Here is a 27748-nt window from a genome sequence, read left to right as displayed (position 1 = left end):
CCGCATACCCCGGAAAAATATATGGCCTTAGTTGCTAATGCTCCTAAAAACCAAATAACAAACAACAGCAACTCGCCTGCCTAAACTCCTTTGTGACTTTATTGCAGACTAGATTATATCTACCATAGGCTTCTGTGTTGCCTGATAATTTTTATGCATCCCATGCATTTTTCTTATCTGCCACGAGCAGCATTAATTCATCTGATATCCATTTAGGTCTAAGCCTTGAACAGTATTTCTTAGTTGGTACGAAAAGCATAGTACCTTCCAAGATTTAGTCCCTGACAGCTTCCCATATAGAATTCACTGTTGGTATCAACAGTGAATGACAACATCCTCATTTTATGCCACTGTATAGAATTTAAAAACTCTCTGATACCATTGTAGTCACCATGACTACAATGACGAAAGCAAAAACCCTTCTCCTTCCCCTGATGGTAGTTACATCTTTAAGTAAATTCCACATCAGTACACTGTGATCACTGCCACCTAGTGGTTCCTTTTTCTGCAGACTCTTAACGCATGAAGGATCACTGGTGATAATCAGAACAAGAGTACTCCCCCTAGGGCACCTCCGTAGCCAGGTGGGCAGGAGCAGCAGCAGTGCGTAGCACACGTTTCTCGATCAGACTGGGGTTCGAGCCCGTGACCACCAAATACGGAGGATGCAGAAAGGTCAGGAAATTACCACCACATATCCCCGGAGCAATATGGCCTTAGTTGCCAATGCTCCTAAAAACCAAATAACAACAACAACAGTACTCCCCCTGGTTGCCTCTCAAACATGTTGCTGTAGAAAACAGTCTTCCAAAAAATCCACAAAAGTCTTGCTAATGTGCGAATGATGAATCCACAAGTTTCATTCAATATCTGGAAAGTTAAAATCCTCAATTATAACACATTCTGATTTACTATTCCACTCTATTTCTCTGCACATTTGCTCATTATACTCATCAGATTCATTAGGCCTATAACACATCCCACTCTCATTTTCCCTTTCCCAGTGCTTATGTCTCAGCACACTGACTCAACATTGCTCCACCAATGTCAATTGGTGGACAATGCAATGTTGTACACATTGTTCTCCCCAGATTCCAATTCTACACTTCTTATTTCCGTGTGGCATCATGTCTCTGATATCCCAACAATATCCAATTTTGATCTCTTGACCAGCACTTCAAATTCTTCAAATTTATTTACTATACTCCTAGCATTAGTGTACATGCAAATATATATATATACACACACACGCACACACGCAAGCACGCGCGCACACACACACACACACACACACACACACACACACACACACACACACACACACACACCTATTCTTACTCTTAGTTACCCTAACACACTCCATGTATTTACTTGTTTGATGACTCCCAGCAGCCCTTGAAATTCACAGTATCTCGCTTTGCAGGCTGCTCTTCATTCCAATAGAAAAGTGCAAGAATCACTTTCACTTCTGCCTGTGGCTACCATTAATATATTATTCTGTGAATCCCCCTCAAGCTAGCAGTTTTCTGACCCACCTAACACTGCCTCGATAGCATTAACAAATATTCTTGCTCCCTTTCTATTTAAGTGTATCCCATCCCTCTATTAACAATCTTTCCTTTTAACAAGCACAGTCCATGCTGAGAAAAATTCTGTCCCATGAGCCTTGCACAATCTCTCCAGGGCCGGAATGGTTGACAAGGTTCTCATCATATAGTCTCTCCTATCATGTCTGATCAGAATTGCAGACACTTTCAAATTTAACCCTAACTCGGACTTTTTTTCAACATTGACCTGTATTTGTTAAGTCCAGCTGATGATTGTATCCATTATTCCTGTTAAAATGGTGTGTGAACCATACATGCACTGGGGCTCTGCAAATTTCATGTAGTCTGCCACATTTTTCATTACAACGAGACCAGGAGCTGTGTAGTAGAGTCCATGTCATGCTGTTCTTTTTTTTTTTTTTTTTTTTTTTTTTTGAAAACCCCATGTTTGGGTTTTTTTATGAGAGTTATTAGAACCTATAGTACTTAGTACCGTTCATGTTCTTATGCAATGTGAGGTGTAATTAGTAAGCTGGCCTGCATGCATAAGTTTTCTGAAAGCAAATGTGGGCCAGCTCTACAGTAATACATCAAGAAAATGAAGGGACCAGTTTACATTCTGTCTCTAAGGTTAATTTTATGAAGAATCTATTGAGTAGTATAAGAGGTCATTTTAATGTTTGTGAATGATGATGATGGCAAAAATATCATCAAATCAGCAATGAATTGTTTGCAGGTACTGATACGATATAGTGAATCTCTTATAATCCATTTTCCAACCTCTCTTTAATAAAATTATGTTAGCACTGTAAATATTCTTTCAATTCCCTGCTCCCTTGAGAAAAATTTATTGCCTTAACTTGTGACATCTTATAGTACGTTGCAAAATGCAGTCATTCGCTGCAGATTCTCATTGAGGTTATAGCTTAGTGGAAATGAAAAATATAACAGTTATCGTGTTCAATTGTGATGCAGTACATAACACCATAATATATAATGGGTGGCCAGCCTGCAGCACATGTACCATTTCTGCAGTATGCCTCTGGCTTCTAAATTACAAAAAAAAATTACTTTTGTTGGCACACTTCAGAAAAATAAACATGAACTGCCAGCTGAATTGGTCAATGTGAAAGGACACAAGCCAACTAGTAGTTTGTTTGCGTTCCAAGATCAGATCACAATTGTGTCCTACATACCGAAAAAAAAACAGAAATGTGGTCGTAATATCGACCAAGCACTACAACAATGCTATAGATCCTGACAGTGGCAACAGAAAAAAGCCAGAAATTATTGTGTTTTATAATATGACGAAAGGTGGAGTAGATGTTATGGATTAAATGTTGGAATGTATACTACTTCTTGGAAAACCTGGAGGTGGGTAATGGTACTTTTCTTTAAGATTTTAGACATTGCTAGAATAAATGCCTTCGCTATTTTCTGTAGCAATAATCCAGAAGTGAAACTCCGTCGAAGCAAGTTTTTTTTGCAGAGATTGGCAAACGTTTAGTGAATCCATAGCTCCATAAAAGAGCGGCCACGGTAATTCTTCAAAAATCTCTTCGCGCAAAAGCTGCAAAACTAGATTCTGATCCCCGGAAGGAATTCCTGGACCTTCTGGACAGTGTTCACCTAAGTGAAGAAGGTGTTATCAGTGCTCCTGGAAGAAAGACCGTAAAACAAGACATTCCTGCAGAGCATGTTTAAAACCTATTTGTAAGGAACACACGGAGACTATCTTTAAACCATGTTCTAAGCAGATACCTACAGAAAATGTTGAAAGTAATGATGAATAAAAAAAACAATTTAGGCTTTTTTATTTAGTTATACTGCTTTATATTAGCATACGTGGCGCCTCCGTAGCCAGGTGGGAAGGAGCAACATTGCGTAGCACACACTTCTTGATTAGACCGGGGTTCGAGCCCATCACCACCAAATACTGAGGATGCGGAAAGGTCAGGGAATGACCACCGCATATTCCCGGAGCAATATGGCATTAGTTGCTAATGCTCCTAAAAACCAAACAACAAACTATTAGTATACGTATGTACGCACGCACGTGCGCGCGCACACACACATATTAAATGTAATTTTTTTAAAAGTTACAGTGAACGAAAAAGATTTTAAAGTTGATGAAATAGTTTCAGTTAATGAAAGGTTAATAAGTCAGGTATGACAGTTGCACCTAAAAATGCAATGTAGAATTAAAGGATGCAAGCGTATATATATAAGTTTGTATTAATATATTGAATAAAGTATGCATAAATGGATGTGAAAATTACACAAAGTGCCAGTAACTAGAAGGGTGAGGATAGTAGAAAGTGTAAGTGTAGTAAATGACACTGCATTGGGTCTACCTTGACCATACTGTATTAGAAAGTACTAATTACATTTTTGTTGCTTTTTGGCCTTTTCACCTTTCTTCTGCTACTATGGACAAGTATAGAAATGCAGTTCCTGATACATGATCAGGTGTAGTCCTCTGATGAAATTACCTGATCATGTATCAATATGTGCTTCGCCAGTTCAGAAAAGAAGTGGTTCGTGTGGAAGCACACGAACCACCTCTATTTCTTCGTCAGCATGCTCTGCTATTAACTATGCAGCTAAAATCAGAAGTTTTCAACATCATCCTATAAGGCAGTATCTATTCACCCCAAAATAGCATAATTTGTACCAAAATAAACCTTTGCAGAATAAACCATGTGACATTAGATTACAAAGCTTAACTACATGCTGGGAACTAAATATGAATAACATATTTCTAGATATTAGTACAGCTACATCACCATGGTAAATACTCTTGGCTAATGTTCACCAACTTTCGCAACTCACTCTTTTCAGTTCTCTAGTTTTACCCAAATTTACACTGATGGTTCCAAAACAGATAGTAAAGTTGGCATAGCTGCAGTTCTACCAAACATTACAATATCCCAGCAGCTCCCTTTTGAGGGCAGAACTTACACCGCAAAACTGTATGTTATCCTGATGGCTCAAGAGAATGTAAAACAGTCTTTGTATCCTCAAATCATTATCTACACAGATTCCTTAAGGGCTGTATCTGCTCTTCAGTGTAAACTTCCTTCCAGTCACCCGTTACTACAACAAATTCGAATCACGTTAGTGCAGCTTCTTGCAAACACGCAAAAAATAATTTTCTGTTGGATACCTGGGCATTCTGGAATGGTAGGAAATGAACAAGCAGATTTTGCTACCAAGAATGCCAGTCACATAACATCAGACATCCAGATACCTCACACAGATTTCAAACACATCATACATAACACTGTTAGGAAAAAAAATGGCTATCCATTTGGCAGGGGCAAAAAAAAAGCAATAAGCTCTTCCAGATTAAAAACGATCATGAGCAGTGGCTATCAAGCCTAGGAGGCAATAGAAAGGAAGAAGTAGTACTTGCCAGATTGTGAATAGGACATACCCACCTAATTAGGAAATGAGAGTAGCCTTGTGCAGGCGAAGTTTTTATGGCTCCGATTAATAGAGAAGTTTTTTTTTTTAATTTTTTCTGTTTTATTAACTTAAATTGGCATATTAACTTATTTTCTAGAGTAGCTTTATATTCCTAGTTATGATACTTAGTTTAATTTTTAACTTCGATAGAGATTTTGTAGGTTATTACGTAGTATCAGTAAGGGTATCCAATCCATGTGTTTTACAAGTTTTGCAGCTCTGGCGAACACAAAGTTTTTAGCTATATTTAGCCATTTTATTGCCTTAATTGTTATATTAAATTATTTTCTATAAGTAGCTTATAGACCTAGTCAAGATCCTTCGTTTATTCTGAAGTTAGATAGTGATATTTTGGAAGTTAATTAATAGTTAAGTGTCCGTAGATTTACCGTTCGTTAATTGCCACTATTGTTATATGATACAACATTATATCCTGTACTAGATAGTGTTAGCTTAGTATAGTATAGTATATAATATTATCAATTAATCAGTAAAATTTATTAATCTTGTTAAACTTCACTGTCAATTAAATTGTACTTTTTTAACTAAATACATATAATGATTTAAATTTTACAAATGTAACATTATTAATTAATACAAAACTTGGTGATAATACTCGATACTGAAAAAAAAAATATATATATATAGTGTTATAACTGCATTGGGATATAAATTTAAGGTTATAACTTTGTACTGAAATTGAAATTTTATTGATATTGAATCGAAATCATGACTCAGACCAGAGCAGCAAAGCAAAAGGCTCAAGCTAATGGGAGTGCTGTGGCTCAGGGGAGAACTGAGAGTGGACAGTTGCCCTCTGAATCGTAGCCTTTTAAAATGCACTGCTTGTTTGATGTTTGTGGAGCAGTCACGTACGGGATATGATATTGCCAAGAGGAATGTCCTTGTGTGTGTGCGCAATGTAAGGAGTGTGAGGAAATCAGGCGACAACTCAACGTTGTTATGGGCCTATATGAGAGCTTGAAGGATCTAAATTGAGGGCCCATGAAGCTCTCAGCTGCCCACATCAATGCCAGAGCTTGCACTTGATCATTACGTACCACAGCAGCAACCCCCAAGGCAGAATATGCTGGTCCCACAGAAACTAGTAGTCGATGACTCTATTGTCAGGGAAACGGGGAATATAGTGTGTAAAAAGGATAGGTGGAACAAGACCAGGGTATGTCTGCCAGGGGCAAAGGTTGATGACGTTGAAGAACAGATATCATCTTTTAAGAGCACAAAAGGTGATATTGTTGTACACGTTGCACTAATGATATTAAGAGTAGGAAACCGGCGGAATTACTTAACAAGTACAGGTCACTGCACTTCAGCCTGGTCTGTGCTTGTTAACAGGAGAGACTGCTTCTACAGGGATGGGATACACTTAAATAGAAAGGGTGCAAGAATATTTGCTGATGTGCTATCGAGGCAGTGTTAGGTGGGTCAGAAAACTGCTAGCTTAGGAGGATTTGTTTGTTATTTGGTTTTTAGGAGCATTAGCAACTAAGGCCATATTGCTCCGGGATATGCGGTGGTCATTCCCTGAATGACCTTTCCGCATCCTCCGTATTTGGTGGTGACGGGCTCGAACCCCAGTCTAATCAAGAAGCGTGTGCTACGCACTGCTGCTCCTTCCCACCTGGCTACCCCTTAGGGGGATACTAAGACTAATAGATTAACAGTAGCCGCTGGCAGAGGTGAAATTGATTCTTGCACTGCTTCTATTGGAATGAGCAGCAGCCTGGAAAACAAGATGCAGGGTATTTCGGAGACTGCTGAGAATCATTGACGGTACTAAACACATGGGTTGTGTTAGGGTATCTAAGAATAGGAACAGGTGCATGTGTACTTGCGTGTACACCAATGCTAGGAGTTTGGTAAATAAATTTAATGAATTTGAGGTATTGGTCAAAAGATCAAAGGCAGATATTGTTGGGATATCAGAAACGTGGTGTCATACAGATATAAGGAATGCAGAACTGGAATTTGGGGAGTTCAATGTGTATAGGAAGGATAGACAGGATAGGAAGGGAGGAGGGGTTATGCTATTAGTTAAGAAACATATAAAATCCAAGGAAGTGCAGCTAGTCGACATCACAGGACAGTGCGGTGTCGAATGAGTTTGGTGTGAAATAAGCACCGGGAGATCAAAATTGCGAGTAGGAGTGTGTTATAGGCCTAATAACTCTGATGACTATAATAAAAAACTGTACAGGGAAATAGTGGGCCAGTAAATCAGAGTCTTATAATGGGGTATTTTAATTTCCAGGATATTGACTGGAATTTGTGGGTTGGTCACTCACACACTAGCGAGGCCTTTGTGGATTTATTGATGATTGTTTTCTACATCAGCATGTTCAGGAGGCAACTAGAGGGAGTAATACTCTTGATCTGATTATTAGTAGTGATTCTTCATGCATTAAGAATATACAGATAAAGGAACCTCTAGGAGGCAGTGATAACAGTGTGCTGAAGTGGGATTTATTCAAAGAGGTAACTACCATCAGGGGTAAAGGGAAGGGTTTTTGCTTTCGTAAAGGCGAGTACGGTGGTCTGAGACAGTATTTAAATTCTATATGACGGGACCAACTGATGATGTTACCAACAGCAAATTCAAAACGGGAGGCATTCAAAGAATTCATGTTGGAAGCTACTAGGCTTTACCTACCAACCAAGAAATATTGTTCAAGATTTAGGCCTAAATGGATGTCAGATGCACTAATGAGACATGTTGCAGAGAAGAGAAATGCACAGGATACATAAATTAATTGGTGACATGGAAGCGTATGATAGATATAAGCTGGTCTGTAACCAAGTCACAAAAAAGATTACAGAGGCAAAGGCAGATTATCAGAAATCTTTGACAAAGGATGCAAAGAAAAACAGGAAAGAGTTCTTTACCTATGTAAACTCTAGAAAGAAAGGGATGAATCAGATTGGTCCACTGGATATTGATGGTTCAACTGTTGATGGCTAACAGGTCAGGTGGCTAACAAACTAAATGAGTATTTTGCATCTACATTCACACATTCAGGGAGGGGAATGCCAGAGGTGAATTAAACTCTGACAGTGAGCTAGATGATTTTGTAATAACTGAGAGGAAAATGGAGGAGAAATTTTTGAAGATAAACATAAAAATGGCAACCAGGGTGGATGGGATCTATCCAGTTATATTAAAGGTGGCAGCAAATGAAGTAAGCAAACCCTTAGCCCTAATTATTAGAGCTTCCTTGGACTCAGGGGAGGTACCCATGGACTGGAGATGTGCAAATGTGACCCCAATTCGCAAAGTAGGATAAAAGGGCAAGTAATTATAGTAATTATAGACTTGTTAGTTTAACTTCTGTTCCAGGGAAATTAATGAAGGCACTGGTTAAAGAAGCACTGCAGGATCATCTAGAGAAGACTTCAGTTATAGCTCGGACACAGCATGGTTTTGTTAAAGAGATGTCTTCTCTGACCAATTTGATTGATCACTATGATGTGGTCACAAAGGAACTGGATGCAGGGAATAACTTTGATATCATATATTTGAATCTTAGAAAGGCTTTTGATACTGTTGCACATGGAAGACTGCTGCCTGAATTGGAGCAGTGTGGCATTGGAGGCAAATTGCTGCTGTGGATAAAGGGATGGTTGAGTGAGAGAAGACAGAGTGGTAATCAATGGACACTGCTCTTCTTGGACTAATGTTATTAGTGAAGTCCCACAGGGTTCAGTGTTGGGTCCATTGTTGTTTTCTGTATTTATAAATGATATTGATGATGGTATATCAAGCTTAGTGTCCAAGTTTTCAGACGATGGAAAGGTTGGCAGGGTAGTTAAGGACACTAATGACAGTACACTGCTGCAACAAGATCTAGAAAAGTTGAGCAGATGGGCTGAGATGTGGCAAGTGAAGTAATCCCAGAATAATGTATCAACTCTGTGGTACTACACTGACAGTTGTAGAGAATGAAAAGGACATTGGGGTAATTGTACAGGCAGATATAAAGTTTTCTAAGCAGTGCTGACGGTCTGCAAGAATAGCTCATGGTGTCCTGTCAATGATATACAGGAATTTTTCTAGCAGGGATAAGGAGGTGATTATCCCCTTGTATAAGGCAATGGTCAGGCCACACCTTGAGTACTGTATACAGGTTTGGAGGCCTCATTTTAAGAAGGATGTAGAGCTGTTAGAATAAGTACAGAGAACGGCAACAAGATTAGTGAATGGAGCGATGGGTTGCTCTTATGAAGAAAGGCTTAAGTTTTGCAGATTACAGTGTCTGGAGACTAGGCTCCTGCACGGTGATGTGATGGGATGTTTGTGTATAAAACCTTGAATGGTTTGAGCATTCTCAATGCTGATGGTATTCTTCCTCTTGTTCAGAATAATCACCTGAGAGGGCATAAATTCAATTTTGAGGAAAGACAGTTGTAGGATAGATGCAGAAGTTTGCCTTTAGCCAGCAGGTAGTTGATTGGTGGAACAGACTTTCATCTTTTGTTGTGGAAGTTGATAGCCTAAACAAATTTAAGGCTGAGCTGGACAAGTATTTCAAACGAACGGAAGGGTGACATGGGAGCACAGGGGGCGGGGTTAGCTGATGCTGCATAAAATTGCTTTCTTGCATTGTATGCCTCTACTAATGCTAACTCATATTTATTTACTCAATCAGTATGATCCTCCACTATGCAGCAACTGTCATACTCAACTTACAGTAAACCACTTTATCGTTGAATGCCCATTATACTTGAGAGAACGACAAACGGCTTTCTCTTCACATCTGGGTTCCTCTTATAACTTGCCTTACAGCAGATTCTCGGAGAAAGACAAGATATTACTGATATTTTTACCTTCCTGAGAATGATAAACAAATACCATCTGATCTGATCCTCTTTTTTAATATAACAATCATGTACCAAATAAGACTGTAATAGGTGCATTATGGCCTTCGTTACCCTTGCACCAATAAATCCAACAAACAACATTTGTTAGTGACCAATCTCCTGATATGAAAAAAATTATGTAAAAATTTTTATACAACCAGTTTGAAAAAATCAGAAATTAAGCTATACAAATATAGGAGAGCTTTCTAAAATGAATATCGTGTCATGTCACTTTTATTTCTTTTCACTATATACATTGATATAATTCCTTCCTTTCAGTTCCTGTTACCAATTAATACATAAAAAATTTATGACATTTATTTCTTCTCTTCCTCATTCTTGGAAGTCTGTGAGCTCTGAACATGTTGTTTCTCTTTGAAAACTGATAACTGACCTAGCCCATTTCAAATAGCCATGATTAAGCTTGTGCTCCTCTTACTCTTGTTTACTAGTTTTTTTGGCCTGAAACAAAGGAACTTGCATACTTTTGCACTTCCCATCAACTTAAAAGTTAAAAAACTAAATTTATGTATCTATGGGGCATAGATGATTCCCAAATAATTATGAGGCATAGGTGATTCATCCCCCTTCATCCTGCTCACAGACATGAGATTAAGATTTATTATTTCCAGGGCATAATCAGTTATGCCCCTATTACTGATTATCTGCTCTGATTGTTGAGGTGTGCTATGTAGGCAAAATGGTTCATAGGTTATGTAATAGTGTCTTGGAGCAGGAGGGGACCTATCTGCCTATTTAATTTTGAATTATCTGCTGTTGTAAGGCATTACTGCTAGAGCATTGTTGGACTCTTGTTTCCATATTGAGATCCTCAACCACATGCATTTGCATTTGCGATGAATGTTGGCATTCTACTTATTTAACAACAAACACACACCATCCTTTTCCCCCAGAACCTCTATTATGTATATAATGTGTTTGCATAGTCATATGTATACTTTTTTTTTTTTTTTTTTTTTTTTTTTTGTTGTTGTTGTTGTTTTTCACCCATCGCTGCCTAAATACTTACCTGGTCCAAAATCATTATTTGCTGTAGTGACATTCCTAAAATTGGTGAAGAAACACATTGCTTTGTAAGCTACTAATATGTATTATATTATTTTATAACTTTTACTTTATATTTTATTCTTGTCTTATTGCTTTTTTCCTATCATTTATGGTTAGTTGCTGTTATACTTTTAATTTTCTATTTAAATTACTAAATAACATAATTTAGTTCTATAGTTGATGGCAGCTAGACTGTTCATAATATGCTTTTTCCGATTGCACCAGATTTCCCAAGTAAAAAGAAATGCTTAGAGGAATACTGGAGATCTAATTAACACAGAAGACCAACTGCTCTCAGAACAAATACAGTGCATAAATAATCTGAAGAACTCTAACTAGATGACAATACAGAAGAAACAAATCTTGTGTTTCTGTCTTTTGCTGGAGAATACAAATTTTTGTATTCTCCAGCGGAAAAGGTTGGAAATATTTATTTCACAGGAAGATATTTCTCATGGACAGTTCTTTCAAAAGTTGTTGCAAGCAGTTTCTATAAGAATATATGATCCATGTGGATATAGAAAGATGTGCACTGAGACTACTGTCATTTCCAATAGTTTAGTTTCTGTCTTCCTTCAAAATAACAATTTGGCTGATGCAGAATAATTTTGGTTCCTTGTATCATTTGGCTTAATTAATACTAATACTAGTACCAAACAGCAAAATACATGATCTAGGTACAGTGCAATCAAAAGATTTTTACCATTTTGTATGCAAAATTTTCACTCTTACAAAGGCATCAATAATATATATATAAAAAATATCTTGTACACATTTATGTATGATATGCACAATTATGCAAAATACATGATCTAGGTACGGTGCAATCAAAAGATTTTTAACATTTTGTATGCAAAATTTTCACTCTTACTAAGGCATCAATAATATATATATAAAAAATATCTTATACACATTTATGTATGATATGCACAATTATGCAATGTTTTTTCTGGTTTACATTTATTTTATTTTTTTTTTATTTTTAAAGGGCGAACAGTGATTCTGACAACCCATCACATGGATGAGGCAGATCTTCTAGGAGATAGGATTGCTGTGATAGCAAATGGTAAACTGAGGTGTTGTGGGTCATCCCTCTTTCTGAAAACCCGCTTTGGTAATGGTTACTATTTGACTTTAGTAAAAGCCAACGACTATTGTGTTGCAGCTAAAGAAAAATATAGAAGTTCCTCAACTTGTGTGCGAGAGAATCCTACAAAAGGATCCAATGTATGTAATGGATGTACTGTATTTATTTAAAACATGAACTCTCTTTTTTGTAGTCTGTTTCCAGAATCTACATTTAAAAATGTAGATTCTACAAAAAATGCTATTGTATGAAGAAGAAGTTTTGAATACATTACTTAATTGCTTGCTTTAAATGAATTATGTAGCTCTCTTCATGAAGAAACTTAATGAAATTGCATTCTATGTAACGTTTTAACTAAAAGTTATTTTTTAATTAGTTATCCATTATTTAATTATTATTATTAGCATTTAGTATTTGGTCTGTACATAAATTTTAGATTATTCCAGGGTGTGTAATTAGTACCTCCATATTTTAAACTTGTTTTTGTTATAAAAGTATGGCATATATAGGAATTGTTATTCATTGGGTGCAGTGTATAATGGTATTATTCAGGGTTCTGCAAAAATTATGAACACATTTAGTATGGAGATTTTTTTTGACTCTAACTCAATAGATTTGATACCTTACTTATGAAGAACGTTGAAAATCAGAGTTTATTGGTCACATTCCATTGCAATTTTAAATATTAAATTCTGGAAGGATATATATCAACAGTTAAACCATTCATATCTAGTTGACCAATGTGGTTTATCACCTTAAGTAAAGACATCTTGAACTGGAAATGTGCAAATTTATCCCCTATTCACAAAGGGGCATACATTCATACATCACAGGGTGACATTGACAGGGGTCAAAGGATATGAGAATTACAGACCTATTAGCTTGACTTCTGTACCAGAGAATATAATGGAGTTGCTGGTTAAAGAAGTAATGCAGGACCATCTGGGCAGGAATGCAGTTATACTTGGTCATGGCATGGATTTGTTATATAACAGTTACTATATAATGGATGTAACAACCCCCAACAGATGCTGCAAAGGGCAATGTTTTATATCACATCATAACTGGCAACTGTGGCGTAACTATGCCAATGCAACCAATGCGTTGAATTGGGGCCCATGACCAAAGGAAGACCCACTGCCCTCCTGCCCAAAACAGGAAAAAATTTAATTGAGTAAAAATGTACGCTTTTTACTCAAAAAAAAAAAAAAAAAAAAAGTCCCTCACTGCTTCGCAGTTCCTGCTTCATAGGAGCTAATTCAGCCATCATAGAAAGCAATGTAACTGTGAACTCCAGCACCTTTCTCCCATAGTAAGGTAGCGGATTCATGATTTCCACTCAATGTGTTATGTTTATATAAACCGTTTTTCTTTATATAAACAAAGGCGAAGAAATAGTCTAAAACTAAGTCCAAGGTGCCAAAAAGGGAAAAGCAATTAATGATACTGCTATTTGTTTCAGTTAGATCCAAACCAAAACTAAAGTATCTAAAGGTTGTAGTTTACTTTTGTTCTTTACTTCCCCCAGTTATTTATTATTATTATTATTATTATCATTAGCCATATGGTACAAGGAAGCCTGAGGCTTATACTGCACCAGCCAAAAAAAAAAAATTTCCAAATTATCCCGAGAGAGAGAGAGAGAGAGAGAGAAGTAGAAGGAAATCACCAAGAAAAAGAAGAATGATGATATCCAGCTCAGAACCCTGGGTGTGCCAAGCCCATACTCACCAGATGTGAGCCCCTGCAGTTGTCTCATAAACGACTCATAGCATTATAACTCACATGGCAGTGCGCATCCATTTTTAAAACAGTAACAGATCGGCATTAGTGGTGGTGAAGTGTAGACTGTTGAGATTAGGAGTGATGTATTCTGCTACGTAACAGCTGACAACATAACGAAAGTAAGCCATGCTGAAAGTCTATAAGTGTAATTTATGATTTGTGCTAATATTCAGTGGTATTTTATTTTTCATTAGTATTTTGTTATTTAGTTCAATATAAAAAATTTATAATTATTTTTTGAATTAACCATGGATAAAAGCATAAAAGTGGTGCTTTTAAACTCAAAATAAAACACACTGCTCATGAAGCTCTAACAAAAGAAGTTAAAAAAAATTCCAAAATTGATTTCATATTTGGTTCATCCAGAAACAGAACTAACATCAAAGACAAGTCAATCTACAACTTTTGACACCGACCAAATGGAAAAAGAGCCATCAATTGAGGTTGAACAAGAGAATGGCATTCAAAACACACCTGAAGAAGAATCCTCAAGTAGACCATCTCCCTCCGCGGAAGAAAATGAAGTTTTTTTTTTTTCAATCTTGAAAGAAACTGAAAATATCAATATCGAAAATCTTTAAAAAGAGAATTACCCCACTGACATTGCAAACTATGTCAGTGGGGAAAATAAGAAGAATTTGTTATTAAATACGGTGCTTGCAAGCCAAAAGGACCATTTCTGAAAAATAACAAAAATAGATCGTTTTCGGTAAAATATTACTCAACTACTAGTAAATCTGGATTAAAAATGAACAGGCAATGGTTGTGCTACTCTAAAAAACTGGGTTCCATATATTGTGAGCTATGCTGGATATTTTCTGGAACTAGATATAACTGGACGAAAGGCATCAATGATTGGCAAAATTTGTCTACTAAAATTTAATTTGTCTACTAAAATTCGTGAAAGTAGTTGTAAGCACGTAGAAGGCATGCATCACAAAAGAAACATGGAAAAAAAATACAGAACTTGATAGAATTATGGAAGAACATTTGCATGAACAATGCAATTTTTGGAGAAAAGTATTAGAACGGGTGATTAAAATAATCCTAAAATTTTAAAATATTTCTTGGCTAAATACCTTAGAATATGATATATTTGTTTATGCATGGTTACTGCACTTGCATCATTTCTACTACTCAGGTAGTAAGAATGCATTGTTTAATTATATCTCATAATTGTGAATCAACCTTCACAATTATGAGATATAATTAAAGAGTGGTCTAGGTATTGCACTGTTTGAATAAGTAATGCCAGTGGAGAAGACTAATGCTACCTATTACATCATATCCAGCCAGTTCCTAAAAAGGGTGACAAATCCCTCCCATCCAATTATTGTCCCATTGCAATTACGTCTACTCTTTCTAAAGTAATGGAGAAATCAATTAACCGCCAACTCTTAAACTACCTAGAAACCTTCCGTCTGATCAACGATCGCCAGTATGCATTCCGTCAGTGTTGATCCACTGGTGATATTCTGGCTTATGTTACTCATTTATGGACAAATTCAATGGAAAAGTTCGGTGAAACACAAGCAGTTGCTCTTGACATCTCAAAGGCTTTCAATCGTTTTCGGCATAAAGGTCTTCTTAACAAGCTTCCATCTTATGGTTTGCCAACTGTTTTTTGTAATTGGTTATCCAGTTTTCTCTCTGTTTGCTCACTGAAGGTGGTGGTAGATGGCTCTCTGTCTTCTAACTTCTCTACTAATGCTGGTGTCCCTGAAGGTTCAGTTCTTTCCCCCCCACTCTTTTCCTCTTGTATATTAATGAACTCCTTCTATTGACTGGAAATCCTATTCATAGTTTTGCCAATGATAGCACATTGCATTCCACTTTCCATTTTGAGAAATCTTGCCCTGCTCAATCAGCTTCAACTTCTCGAATATCCGCTACCAATTCCTTAAATACTGATCTCCAGGTAATTCTTCTATAGGGGCAAAGACAACTTAGTTGATTTCAATCCTTCTAAAACTCGGTCTTCTCTTATATCTCGCAAAAAGGATTCTACTGGTCCTATGCTTATCTTTGGTGACACTCCGATTTCTAGCCAAAATGATATATCTCTTTTGGGGATTACCCTGACTTCTAATCTCTCTTGGCACAAGCACATTACAAATATTGATTCCTTTGCATCTAAAAAACTTGGTTTTCTCTTTCGCTCTCGGCGTTACTTTTCTTCCAAACAGCTGTTCACTCTGTACAAATCGCAAATCTGCCCTACCATGGAATATTGTTCCCACATCTGGGGTGGTGCCCCCAAAACTTCTTTCAGTCTTCTAGATTCCATTCAGAAGAGGGCATTTAGTTTAATTAATGACTCCTCTCTAACAGAGTCTCTCACTCACTGTCTCATAGACGTACTGTTTCTGCTGCATGCCTTTTCTACAGATACTTCCATAGGCACTGTTTTTCTGAATTGGCTTCTATAATTTCCACTTTCCCTTTCAAAGCAGTCCGAACACTTGCCGCCACCAGCCAACATCCATTTACTGTCCAACTTCAAACTCACAAAACCAACTTTTCATCTTCCTCATTTATTCATTCAACTGCCGTTTTCTGGAAAACCTTCCTTCATACGTATTTCCTCAAAATTACAGTCTACAGAAGTTGAAGTCCAGTGTCAACAAATATCTTTTTTCGTCTTTTCAACCTCCAACCCAAGCACGGTACTAAGTACTATAGGTTATAATACCTCTTGTGTTTGGGATTTTCATTAAAAAAAAAAAAAATTCTTGGTGGATACCGCCACCCAGATGAAAAGTCAGAAGCCGTCTGGATTAAAAATAATATTGAAAATTTTGATTTTGTGTTAACCACCGTACTGATAGAAAAAATCTTGGTGAGTATTGATCATTGATGTTGAAATTCAACATCAACGATTTTGCAAAGAACGAATATGGATATTGGTCAAGCTGTTGTTGTTATTTGGTTTTTAGGAGCGTTAGCAACTAAGGCCATATTGCTCGGTGGTCATTCCCTGACCTTTCCGCATCCTCTGTATTTGGTGGTGACGGGCTCGAACCCCGGTCTAATCAAGAAGTGTGTGCTACGGACTGCTGCTCCTTCCCACCTGGCTACGGAGGCGCCCTGGTCAAGCTGCATTGGGCATAGAAACATTGTATAATCAAGTGAAAAAAATTATAAATGAACTTGAAATTATCATCAAGGAAGCATCATTTATTGTCCAGAAATGGAGCATACCTTGTCAATTTGCAAATAAACAGAGGAGATGTGTTAAGAAACATTTTGAAGTAAAGAACTGGCAGAGGTAGTCCTCTGCCAGTTCTTTATTTCAAATATACTGATTTGAAATACAGAACTGTTCTTTAAAGTTAATATTTTTTTTATCGTGTAATTGACTTAGTGACAATGGAACTGTACAAAAGGATTCGAGGACTAATACAGTTTCTGAATTGTTTGCATTTCTTTAACTTAATTAATCCAAATGAATGACAATTCCATGATAAAAAATGCAGAGAAAGTGCAAAAGAAATTTTCAAGTGACTTTTCAAACTCATTTTCAATGCAATTACTACTTTGTGTAAAGTCACTAAAAAGTGAAATTTGCAAAAATTAAAACTATTTGTGAATTTGCAGGACTACTCATAGTAAAATACTACTACATGAGTGTTGCTTTTTCAGAAGTGTGCTCTTCTTGATATTATTTTTGACAATTCCAGTTGCTGCATCAACTGCGGCATGCTCTTTCTCAAAATTAAGATTAATTAAGTATTATTTGATAAACACCATGGGACAGCAACGTCTATCAGCGGTAGCACTGCTTAGCATAGAAGCACAAGAAGCTGAAAGAATGGATGTTTCTAAATTAATTAATGACTTTGCCAATGCCAAATCTAGACGGAAACCATTCTAAATCACATAAGTCAATATATTACTTCATTTAATTTCAGAATTTATTTCAATATTAAAAACATTTTTACTGGCATTATTCCAAAAATTTTGTAACAAAAAACCATCATGCGAAAAGCGTTAAAAAAATTTATTCCAGTTTATTTTATCTTCTACTAGACTAAATTTAATGAAATTTTGCACAGAGTTTCATCTTAGCTCTATACTAGAGGAAAAACTTTTACACCTCTGAAAATTGCAGTAGTTTTTCCAGGATAGTGTAAAATATGAACATGTGATCAAGGAAATTTTCTCACATAATAAATGGGATAAGGTGGACATATAGCATATCGTTGGAAAGCTAAGGAATTTAGAAACAGAAATATTAAGGTTTTAAGATCAAAAAAACTTTTGGAAACTGAATAATGCGTTAATTCGAAATCGCATCTGGTTTCAAGTCACCTGGTGTTTTCGGATTGAATGTAATTTTTTTTTCTTTACAATTAAACTGCGAGGCTGGAAAAGAGTTCTGCACATTTATGAAAACATTCTTCAACTTGGGAATCATAAGATTTCGATAAATACTACACGTAATGGAACAATTATAGACGGTGTATTTAGTCGTGAACTCTTCAATGTAAAAATTATATATCCTACTTTAGTGATCACAGACCAATACTTTCAGTAACCGATATATAATTATTATTAATAAAATAAAAACTTTGCTATATTATTATCCATGAATTTTATTAATATATGAAAATTAAAATGTTTTTAACGCCTGTTGATGACTCTTAAATGTAAAGCACATTAAATATGCTAGTGGCAGGACACATTATGTGTATTCTGTAAATATAAATATGAAATATATTTACAGAATTTAATATTATTTTTGTTTTTATATTGTACTGATAAAGATTTTAAATTCACGTTTACTGTTGTATTGCTAATTTTTTATTTTTACCAAAACTTAAGTGATCTGATGTCCTGGATTATGCAGGACAGTCCCGGATTTAAGTCGTTTGCCCTGCATTGCAAACTGTCCCGGATTGAACATGTAGCATCCATACTTAATGGCAAACATAATGCAAATCATTTTCGTTATGTTTGCCAGGAACCAATGGTGCAACGGAAAGAGTTTTTTTTTTTTTTTTTTTCAGTAGTAAATAAGTTGTGGATGTCAGAAAAAATACAACTGACCATAGAAATTCTGAAAGCAAAATACAAATTAAGTGCCAGTTTGCTAATTTTTGTGAAGAATTTTATGAAGGCAATAGCAAATAATGAAAAAAATATTTTAAAAAATTCAATAATATAATTAAATTATTCTCCTTGCGGAGAATATTTTTTTTTTTTTTTTTTTTTTTTTTTTTTTTTTTATGTGAACCCCAAACACCAGAGGTATTAGAACCTATAGTACTTAGTACCGTGCTTGGCTGGAGGTTGAGAAGACGAAAGAAGATATTTGTTGACATTGGACTTGAACTTCTGTAGATTGTAATTTTCAGGAAATACGTATGAAGGAAGGTTGTTCCAGAAAACGGCAGTTGAATGAATAAATTGAGGAAGATGAAAAGTTGGTTCTGTGGGTTTGAAGTTGGACAGTAAATGGATGTTGACTGGTGGCGGCACATGTTCGGACTGTTTTGAAAGAGAGAGTGGAAATTATAGAAGCCAATTCAGAAGAACAGTGCCCATGGAAGTATCTGTAGAAGAGGCATGCAGCAGAAACAGCACGTCTATGAGAAAGCGAGTGGAGAGACTCTGTTAGAGATGAATCATTAATTAACCTAACTGCCTTCTTCTGAATGGAATCAAGAAGCCTGAGAGAGGTTTTGGGGGCACCACCCCAGATGTGGGAACAATATTCCATGGCAGGGTGGATTTGCGATTTATACAGAGTGAGCAGCTGTTTGGAAGAAAAGTAATGCCGAGAGCGAAAGAGAAAACCAAGTTTTTTAGATGCAGAGGAAGCAATATTTGTAATGTGCTTGTGCCAAGAGAGATTAGAAGTCAGGGTAAACCCCAAAAGAGATATATCATTTTGCCTAGAAATTGGAGTGTCACTAAAGATAAGCATAGGAACAGAAGAATCCTTTTTGCGAGATATAAGACAAGACTGAGTTTTAGAAGGGTTGAAATCAACTAAGTTGTCTTTGCCCCACTGGAGAATTACCTGAAGATCGGCATTTAAGGAATTGGTATCAGATTTTCGAGAAGTTGAAGCTGATTGAGCAGGACAAGGTTTCTCAAAATGGAAAGTTGAATGCAATGTGCTATCATCGGCAAAACTATGGGTAGGATTTCCAGTCAATGGAAGAAGGTCATTAATATACAAGAGGAAAAGAGTGGGGGAAAGAACTGAACCTTGGGGGACACCGGCATTAGTGGAGAAGTTAGAAGAGAGAGAGCCATCTACCATCACCCTCAGTGAGCGATCAGAGAGAAAACTGGATAACCAATTACTAAAAACAGTTGGCAAACCATAAGATGGAAGCTTGTTTAGAAGACCTTTATGCCAAACACGATCAAAAGCCTTTGAGATGTCAAGAGCAACTACTTGTGTTTCACCGAACCTTTCCATTGAATTAGTCCATAAATGGGTAACGTAAGCCAGAATATCACCAGTGGATCAACACTGACGGAATCCATGTTATTTGTTAGTTATTTGGATTTTAGGAGCATTAGCAACTAAGGCCATATTGCTCCGGGATATGCGGTGGTCATTCCCTGACCTTCCCGCATCCTCCGTATTTGGTGGTGACGGGCTCGAACCCCGGTCTAATCAAGAAGCGTGTGCTAGGCACTGCTGCTCCTTCCCACCTGGCTACGGAGGCGCCTGACGGAATCCATACTGGCGATCGTTGATCAGACGGAAGGTTTCTAGGAAGTTTAAGAGTTGGCGGTTAATTGATTTCTCCATTACTTTAGAAAGAGTAGAAGTAATTGCAATGGGACGATAATTGGATGGGAGGGATTTGTCACCCTTTTTAGGAACTGGCTGGATATGAACAAATTTCCAAGCAGAAGGAAAAACACCTTTAGAATAAGAAAGTGAAAAAAGGCGGCAAAGAATAGGAGTAAGTTCAGGAGCACAGGTTTGGAGAACAAGTGGAGAAATACCATCAGGACCTGGAGCTTTCTTAGCATCAAGATTCATCAAAATCCTTCTGATATCCTTTTGACGGAAGACCACAGGAGCTATTGAATGGAGCGTGTTGGGAATGGTGGGGAGGTGTTTTACCAAGATCATTAATACATGAGCTGGAAGAGAAATGGGATTCTAGCAGGTCAGCTTTATCCTTGGCCGAAGTGACAACAGAACCATCTGGTTTGGACAGAGGTGGGAGCAGAGATGGGCAAAAGTTGCGGCCAATAGCTTTGGCAAGAGACCAGAATGCTCGGCTACCATTAGGGCAAGAAGCAAGTTTTCTACTCTTAGCCTGTTCAAACTCTAGTTTGGACTGATTAATAACTGCTTTACAATTGTTCCGAGCTGTGGTGTATGCAGAAAATGAAACTGAAGAATAGAAACAAGCCAATTACGATATGCAACATTCTTCTCTTGAACAGCCTTAGCACATTTATTGGAAAACCAACGTTTAGATAAAGGACGAGATTTAAAGTGGAGTGTGGGATAAAGGATTCCATTTCTGCAAGAATAATTTCACTGACACGATCTGAGCAAACGTTGACATCAGAAGTTTTGAAACAGTAATTCGACCAAGGAAAAGAAGAAAAGAAGTCTCTCAGGTCATCCCATTTTGCATTCTTGTAATGCCAAACAACACGAGGTTGGGAATAGCCATGAGATAAAGGTTCCATTGGAGAAGAGACAATCACCAAGTTGTGATCTGAATTTAATTATATATAATTATATTATTTAATTTTCTATCATTTTTATTGTTAAAAGAAGTGTATATTTTTATTATTATAAATGCCTATATAAAATATTTTTATGAAATAAAACAAATATATGTGAAAAAAAAAACAAATATATTATTATTTGTTTTTTTTTTTTTTTTTAAAGAAATGTAATATTTTATTTTATAAGTTTAGTTCAAACAAGTATATGTACTTAATTTTCATTTTGTCTGTGAATATTTTTTTTGTATAAAAAATTAAAAAAAATATATGTGTATATTGTTTTAGGGGGTGGGGGGGATTGTAAAATCGATGTCCTGCATTGGAATACTAAGTATCAAGTCACTTCAACCAAAAGAAATACTTTCGGGGGAGCCCACACTAAACTTTGCATCGGGGCCCACTTTTTCTAGTTGCACCACTGAGTGACAGAGTGTAGATGCTCGTTCGCGCTCTCTCTCTCTCTCTCTCTCTCTCTCTCTCTCTCTCTCTCTCTCTCTCTGTCCACATATTTTCCTGCATTGTGCATGCACCTCTGCAACTGAAATGGTATAGAATCAATCAATTTTTGCATTACATTTGCTGGATGCCCAAATTAGACATTTTCTTCCAATTCATCATGAGTCTTTGGGTAGTTTCAGAGCCAGACCAAGGTATTTCTGCACCCTGGGCTGAAAGGTTTTTTAACACCCTCTTACCTTACTAAGGATATATATATATAATTATTGCCTCATTGTTCTTCTGTTTTTGGCTTCCCTTAAAGATTGGATAAAGTCTAACACCTTGTGACTTAACGACTTCACAAGGTGTTAAACCAGGATTCATAGCAGACCATTCATTTATTCCATACTGTCATAAATGTCTTCCAGAAAGATATTAATCTAGCACTGCATGGATGGGTTCTGTGAAATGTGGATGGATATCGTCCCTGTATGCATATCATATCTTTAACAATTTTGCATTGTGAAAAATGTCAATCTCGTGAACATCTTGAAGTAGTGTTCATTGTTTGTGGTGTTCCTTAGCAGATATAGGCAATAGTGGGTTGTTGTTAGTTATGTAGCTCATTGGCATCTAAGTCTATATTACACTGTGTGTATTATGTCTGTACAAGTTTGTGTTCATTGGCTGATTTGTATGTTAAGTGGGTAGTGGGGGAGACCCTGCTTCCTACTTGAGATCAGTTACCTAGAGGAGCCCTGGTGGAAACGGTATTTAAGAATTCCTCTAGTCTCCAGTCTTCAACTGGATTCAAACTCTGATCTAAAGAAGTGACAAATGATGAAATCAGTATGCTGATGTGGAGGACAGGACTGCAGTGTGTTGCAGTTATTCAAATCAAATAGTGACTTTTGGCTTGGATTGCCTTTTTTCTGCACCATTCTTCCTCGATTGTAATCTATTCTATACTGGAAGTTTGTGTTTGACATATCCTCAAACTTGGAACACTGCTTTATATGACCAAAGACCATTTTTCTTATTTTTTTTCAATAAATTGTGTGCTCTTGCTGCAGACTTTTTGCAAAAAATCTGTAATAAAATGAGGTATAGATATACAGGAAAAGTATAGCATGACATTCCACTTTCTTTTGCAACCTGTCATGGATTTTTTTGAACAGTTGCAACATTTTGTTTCTGTTGGTAACACTGAAACTTCCCACATTTCTTCCTCTCTTTGACTTAGGACATTAGTGTTGTATGAAAAATTTTTACTGTTTTGATGACATTTACCATGTGTCTTTCATATAGCCCATCACTCTCTTTGAACTTCATTGACAGTCCATTAAAATTTATTTTGCTGAAATTTGTATACACTTCTGATTATTTAAGCATTTTTTAACCTGAAAAATAATGAAATGGAAATAGTCTTCACATACATGAGACGGCATGTGGTCAGTCTCATTTTGCATTATAGGCTGAATGCAAGTATTCAGCCCATATTGTATTTCTATAAAATACTTGTATATTCGGCATGAAAATAAATAAATTATTAACTAAAATTTTTGACATTATGGACAAAATTTAAGCCAAGTTTTGTAATCATTATGTAAAATGTTGGGGTGGTGGTCAATAATTTATATTTCTGATTACAAAATGTCCATTGACTTGAGTAAGTAGTCTCTAGCAGTTGGTAATGAGCCAATCCTTCACAAATGAGTATGCAGTCTTTGCACATTTCTCTTTATAAATACAAATAAATGTGGTGTTTTTATGGATTATTCCCTCAATTTTCTCTTGTTAGGCATAGTGAAAGTAATATTTCTTGCTTACATGGGGTAAAAAGATATTTAATTAAAGAATTAAAGAGGATTTAAATTTGTCTCTAAATTTGGTTTCTTCAGATGAAAGGTGACCATTGTAGATTAATATGCATGTCTGAATGCACATTTTCCATATTCTTAATGCAATTTAAAATAATTAAAATAGAAAATATCTCTAGTTTTTTTCTTTCGTTCTGTGAACATCAAGAAAACTTAAATATTTATATTGCTGATAATGGGAACTCCCAATAGCTGTCCCTGGGCACTTTTCACCTATGGACCATCTGGCCTTAATCATGTGTCTTGGGATCTCATCTAAGTGATAGCCTGAGGATCAATTAACTTTTGGTAGATTTTAGAACCATTGATTAAGAATGAAAGAAGAACTCAACTCATTGTATGCAGGTGGTCTCTAATTAATTATAGACCAGGATCTATTGAAAGCTTGGGGTTATGTTCTGTGCAAGGTTTTTTTCAATTTTGCACATTATGGGTCAGACTTTCTTTTTGACTTTGTATTTCAACAAACTGAATGGTAAGAGTTTATAATGATAGTTTATTTTCTTACAGTATACAGTTGTACTGTGCAATACAATTTTTCACATTTTATTCCATAGTATATGTATTTAATCAGTTGCTTTATTTTGATGTGCAAACATCTTTGGCAGTTCTTACCAAATTTCGGACGGTAGTAAAATCAATTTGTCATGATTTTGTGATGCAGAAACGACGTCATTTCTGTTTCATAACAAAGAAAACTGGAGCCAGGAGAGGAGATCGTGCAAAGGATCATGGGAGGTGATCTTGGAGGAGCTCAGAGTTGGTATAAACCAGCTGGTGGTAGAAAAACATTTATGATTTGGAGCATACCACTTAGATGGCTTTCGCTAACCATTGCCACTCGTGGTAGATACCTTTTGGTAACCGGAGAAATGGATATCTTGCAAAATTTAAAGTAAAGTAAACCATTTAAAGCAAAGGATCATGGGAGGTGCTCAGAGCTAGTAGTAGTAGTAGTGCCATGTGATGCAAGAAAGCAAGTGTATGAGCTTATACAGCATCAGCCAAAAAAAAATAATAATAATAAATAAATAAATCACACCATTCCCCCCAAATGCCTGTCCAGTTCCTCCTTAAATTTATTTAACCTATCAACTTCCACAACGATAGATGAAAGTTTGTTCCAACAATAAACCACCTGCTGGCTAAAGGCAAATTTCCGCACATCTATCCTACATCTGTCTTTTCTTAATTTGAATTTATGCCTCCTTAGATTCGTAATCAGAACAAGTGAAAGGATCCCAACAGAATTCAGCGTGCTCAACCCATTCAAGGCCTTATACACCTCAGTCAGATCACCACGCAGGTGCCTAGTCTCCAGCCACTGCAATTTGCAGAACTTAAGCCTCTCTTGGTAAGAGTATCCCTTCATTCCCCTCACCAATCTTGTTGCCCTTCTCTGTACACGCTCAAGTAAATCTACATCCTTCCTAAAATGAGGCCTCCTTGAGTACGCGGTACTCAAGGCGTGGCCTGACAATCACCTCCTTCTCCCTGCTATCAAAATTCCTATATATCATTGACAAAACCCCATGAGCTGCCCTGGCAGCCTGTCTGCATTGCTCAGAAAACTTCATATCTGACTGCACAATTATTCCCAGGTCTCTTTCATTTTTTACCACCTTAAGTGTAGTACCACACAGTTGGTACGTTTCTCTGGGGTTACTTCTACCCATATGCAGTACTTTGCATTTGTCAAGGTTAAACTTCAGTTGCCACTTCTTAGCCCATCTGCCCAAATTTTCTAGATCCTGTTGCATTAGCACACTGCCATTACTGTCATTAACAACCCTGCCAATCTTTGTATCATCTGCAAACTTCGACACTCAGCCTGATATACCTTCATCAATATCACTGATAAATATACAAAACAACAGTGGACCCAACACCTAACACTGGGATTCCACTAAGAACATCAGTCCACGAAGAGCAGCAACCATTGATTACCACCCTCTGTCTTCTCCCACTCAACCATCCTTTTATCCATTATAGCAACTTACCCTTAATACCATTCTGCTCCAATTTGTACAATAGTCTTCCATGCGCAACAGTGTCAAAAGCTTTCCTGAAATCCAAATATATGATAACAAAATTATTTTTTGCATCCAGTTCCTTTGTAACCACATCATAATATCCTATCAAATTTTTCAGACAAGACTTCCTCTTAACAAACCCATGCTGTGTCTGAATTATTGCTGCAGTCTTGTCTAGATGATCCTGCAATGCATCTTTAACCAGTGACTCCATTATTTTACCCCGAACAGAAATTAAACTGACTGGTCTGTAATTACTCTTGTCACCCTTCGATCCCCCTTTGTGAATTGGGGATACATTTGAACATCTCCAGTCCGTGGGGACCTCCCCTGAGTCCAAGGATGCGCTCATAATTATGGCTAGGGTTTGCTTAGTTGCTTTGCCGCCTCCTTTAATATAACTGAATAGATCCCATCCACTCCAGGTGCCTTTCTTATGTTTAACTTCAACAATTTCTCCTCCACTTTGCTCTCAGTTATTACAAAATCATTAAGCACCCTTCTACAATTTGATAACCTTCTGCCATTTTGAAACCTTAATAACTCCATGTGTGAATGTAGATGCAAAATACTCATTCAGTTTGTTTGCTATCTGAACAGGATCATCAACAGTCGAACCATCAATATCAAGTGGACCAATCAGATTCAATTCCTTCCTTTTAGAGTTTATATAAGTAAAGAAATCCTTGCTGTTTTTCTTAGCATCCTTTGCCAAAATTTCTCATAATCTGCCTTCGCCTGCCTAATCTCCTTAGTAACCTGATTGCAGACTAGCTTATATCTGCCATAGGCTTCTGAGTCGCTTGATAATTTATATGCATCCCATGCATTTTTCTTCTATGTTACGAGTCTCATTAGATCATTTGATAACCATTTAGGCCTAAACCTTGAACAATATTTCTTAATAGGTATGAAACTTTTAGTAGCTTACACGATTAATTCCTTGAATGCTTCCCACATAGAATTTACTGTTGGTAACATCATCAGTTGATCCCACTGTACTCATCTTTAGGGAAGCAAAAACCCTTTCCTTTACACCTGATGGTAATTATATCTTTAAGTAAATCCCACATCAGTACACTGTGATCACTGCCACCTAGTGATTCCTTTTATCTGCAAATTCTTAATAAACCTGATAACCAGACCAAGAGTATTACCCTCTCTGGTTGCCTCTCGAATATGCTGCTGCAGAAAACAATCATTCAATAAATCCACAAAATTCTTACTAGTGTGTGAGTGACCAACCCACAAGTTCCAGTCAATATCTGGGAAGTTAAAATCTCCCATTATAAGACCTTCTTATTTACTAGCCCACTATTTCTCTGTACAGTTGTTCATTAGGCCTATAACACACTCCTACTCTTATTTTTGCTTTTGCAGTGCTTATGTTGCACCAAACTGACTCAACAGTGCACTGTTCATCTATATCAACTGGATGCACTTCTTTTGATTTTATGTTTTTCTTAATTAACAGCATAACATCTCCTCCCTTCCTATCCTGTCTATCCTTTCTGTACACATTGTACTCCCCAAATTCCAATTCTGCATTCCTAATATCAGTGTGACACCACATCTCTGATATCCCAACAATATCCACCTTTGATGTCTTGACCAACACTTCAAATACATCAGATTTATTTACTATACTTCTAGCATTGGTATACATGCACCTATTCCTTGTTACCCTGACACATCTCATATACCCACCTATTTCACGATGATTACCATCAGTCCCTGAAACCCCCAGCACCCCTCGCTTCAGGTCGCTACTTATTCTATTAAGTTGTGCAAGAATCACCTTCAGCAGACATAAACCAGCTGATTTCAGAAAAACGTTTATGATTCGGGGCA

The 27748-nt window shown here is 36.7% G+C and overlaps 1 protein-coding gene across 1 annotated transcript in view; it reads left to right on the top strand.

Annotated features, from left to right (window-relative positions):
- Nucleotides 1–27748, top strand: part of LOC150077598 (phospholipid-transporting ATPase ABCA1-like) — a gene marked incomplete at its 3' end in the record, with an annotated part of 856770 nt that overhangs the window by 457982 nt on the left and 371040 nt on the right. The window contains exon 23 of the mRNA XM_090386943.1: nucleotides 11947–12185. Coding sequence (XP_090243069.1) covers nucleotides 11947–12185 — 239 coding nt within the window. The remainder of the gene's footprint in view (nucleotides 1–11946; nucleotides 12186–27748) is intronic.

This window comes from Mastigoproctus giganteus, chromosome 12 (assembly GCF_048544385.1).
Source record: "Mastigoproctus giganteus isolate SK-2022 chromosome 12, ASM4854438v1, whole genome shotgun sequence".
In the NCBI taxonomy this organism is placed as follows: Eukaryota; Metazoa; Arthropoda; class Arachnida; order Uropygi; family Thelyphonidae; genus Mastigoproctus; species Mastigoproctus giganteus.
The sequence above is the reverse complement of the archived record's forward strand: the minus strand, read 5'-3'. Positions and strand labels throughout refer to the sequence as shown.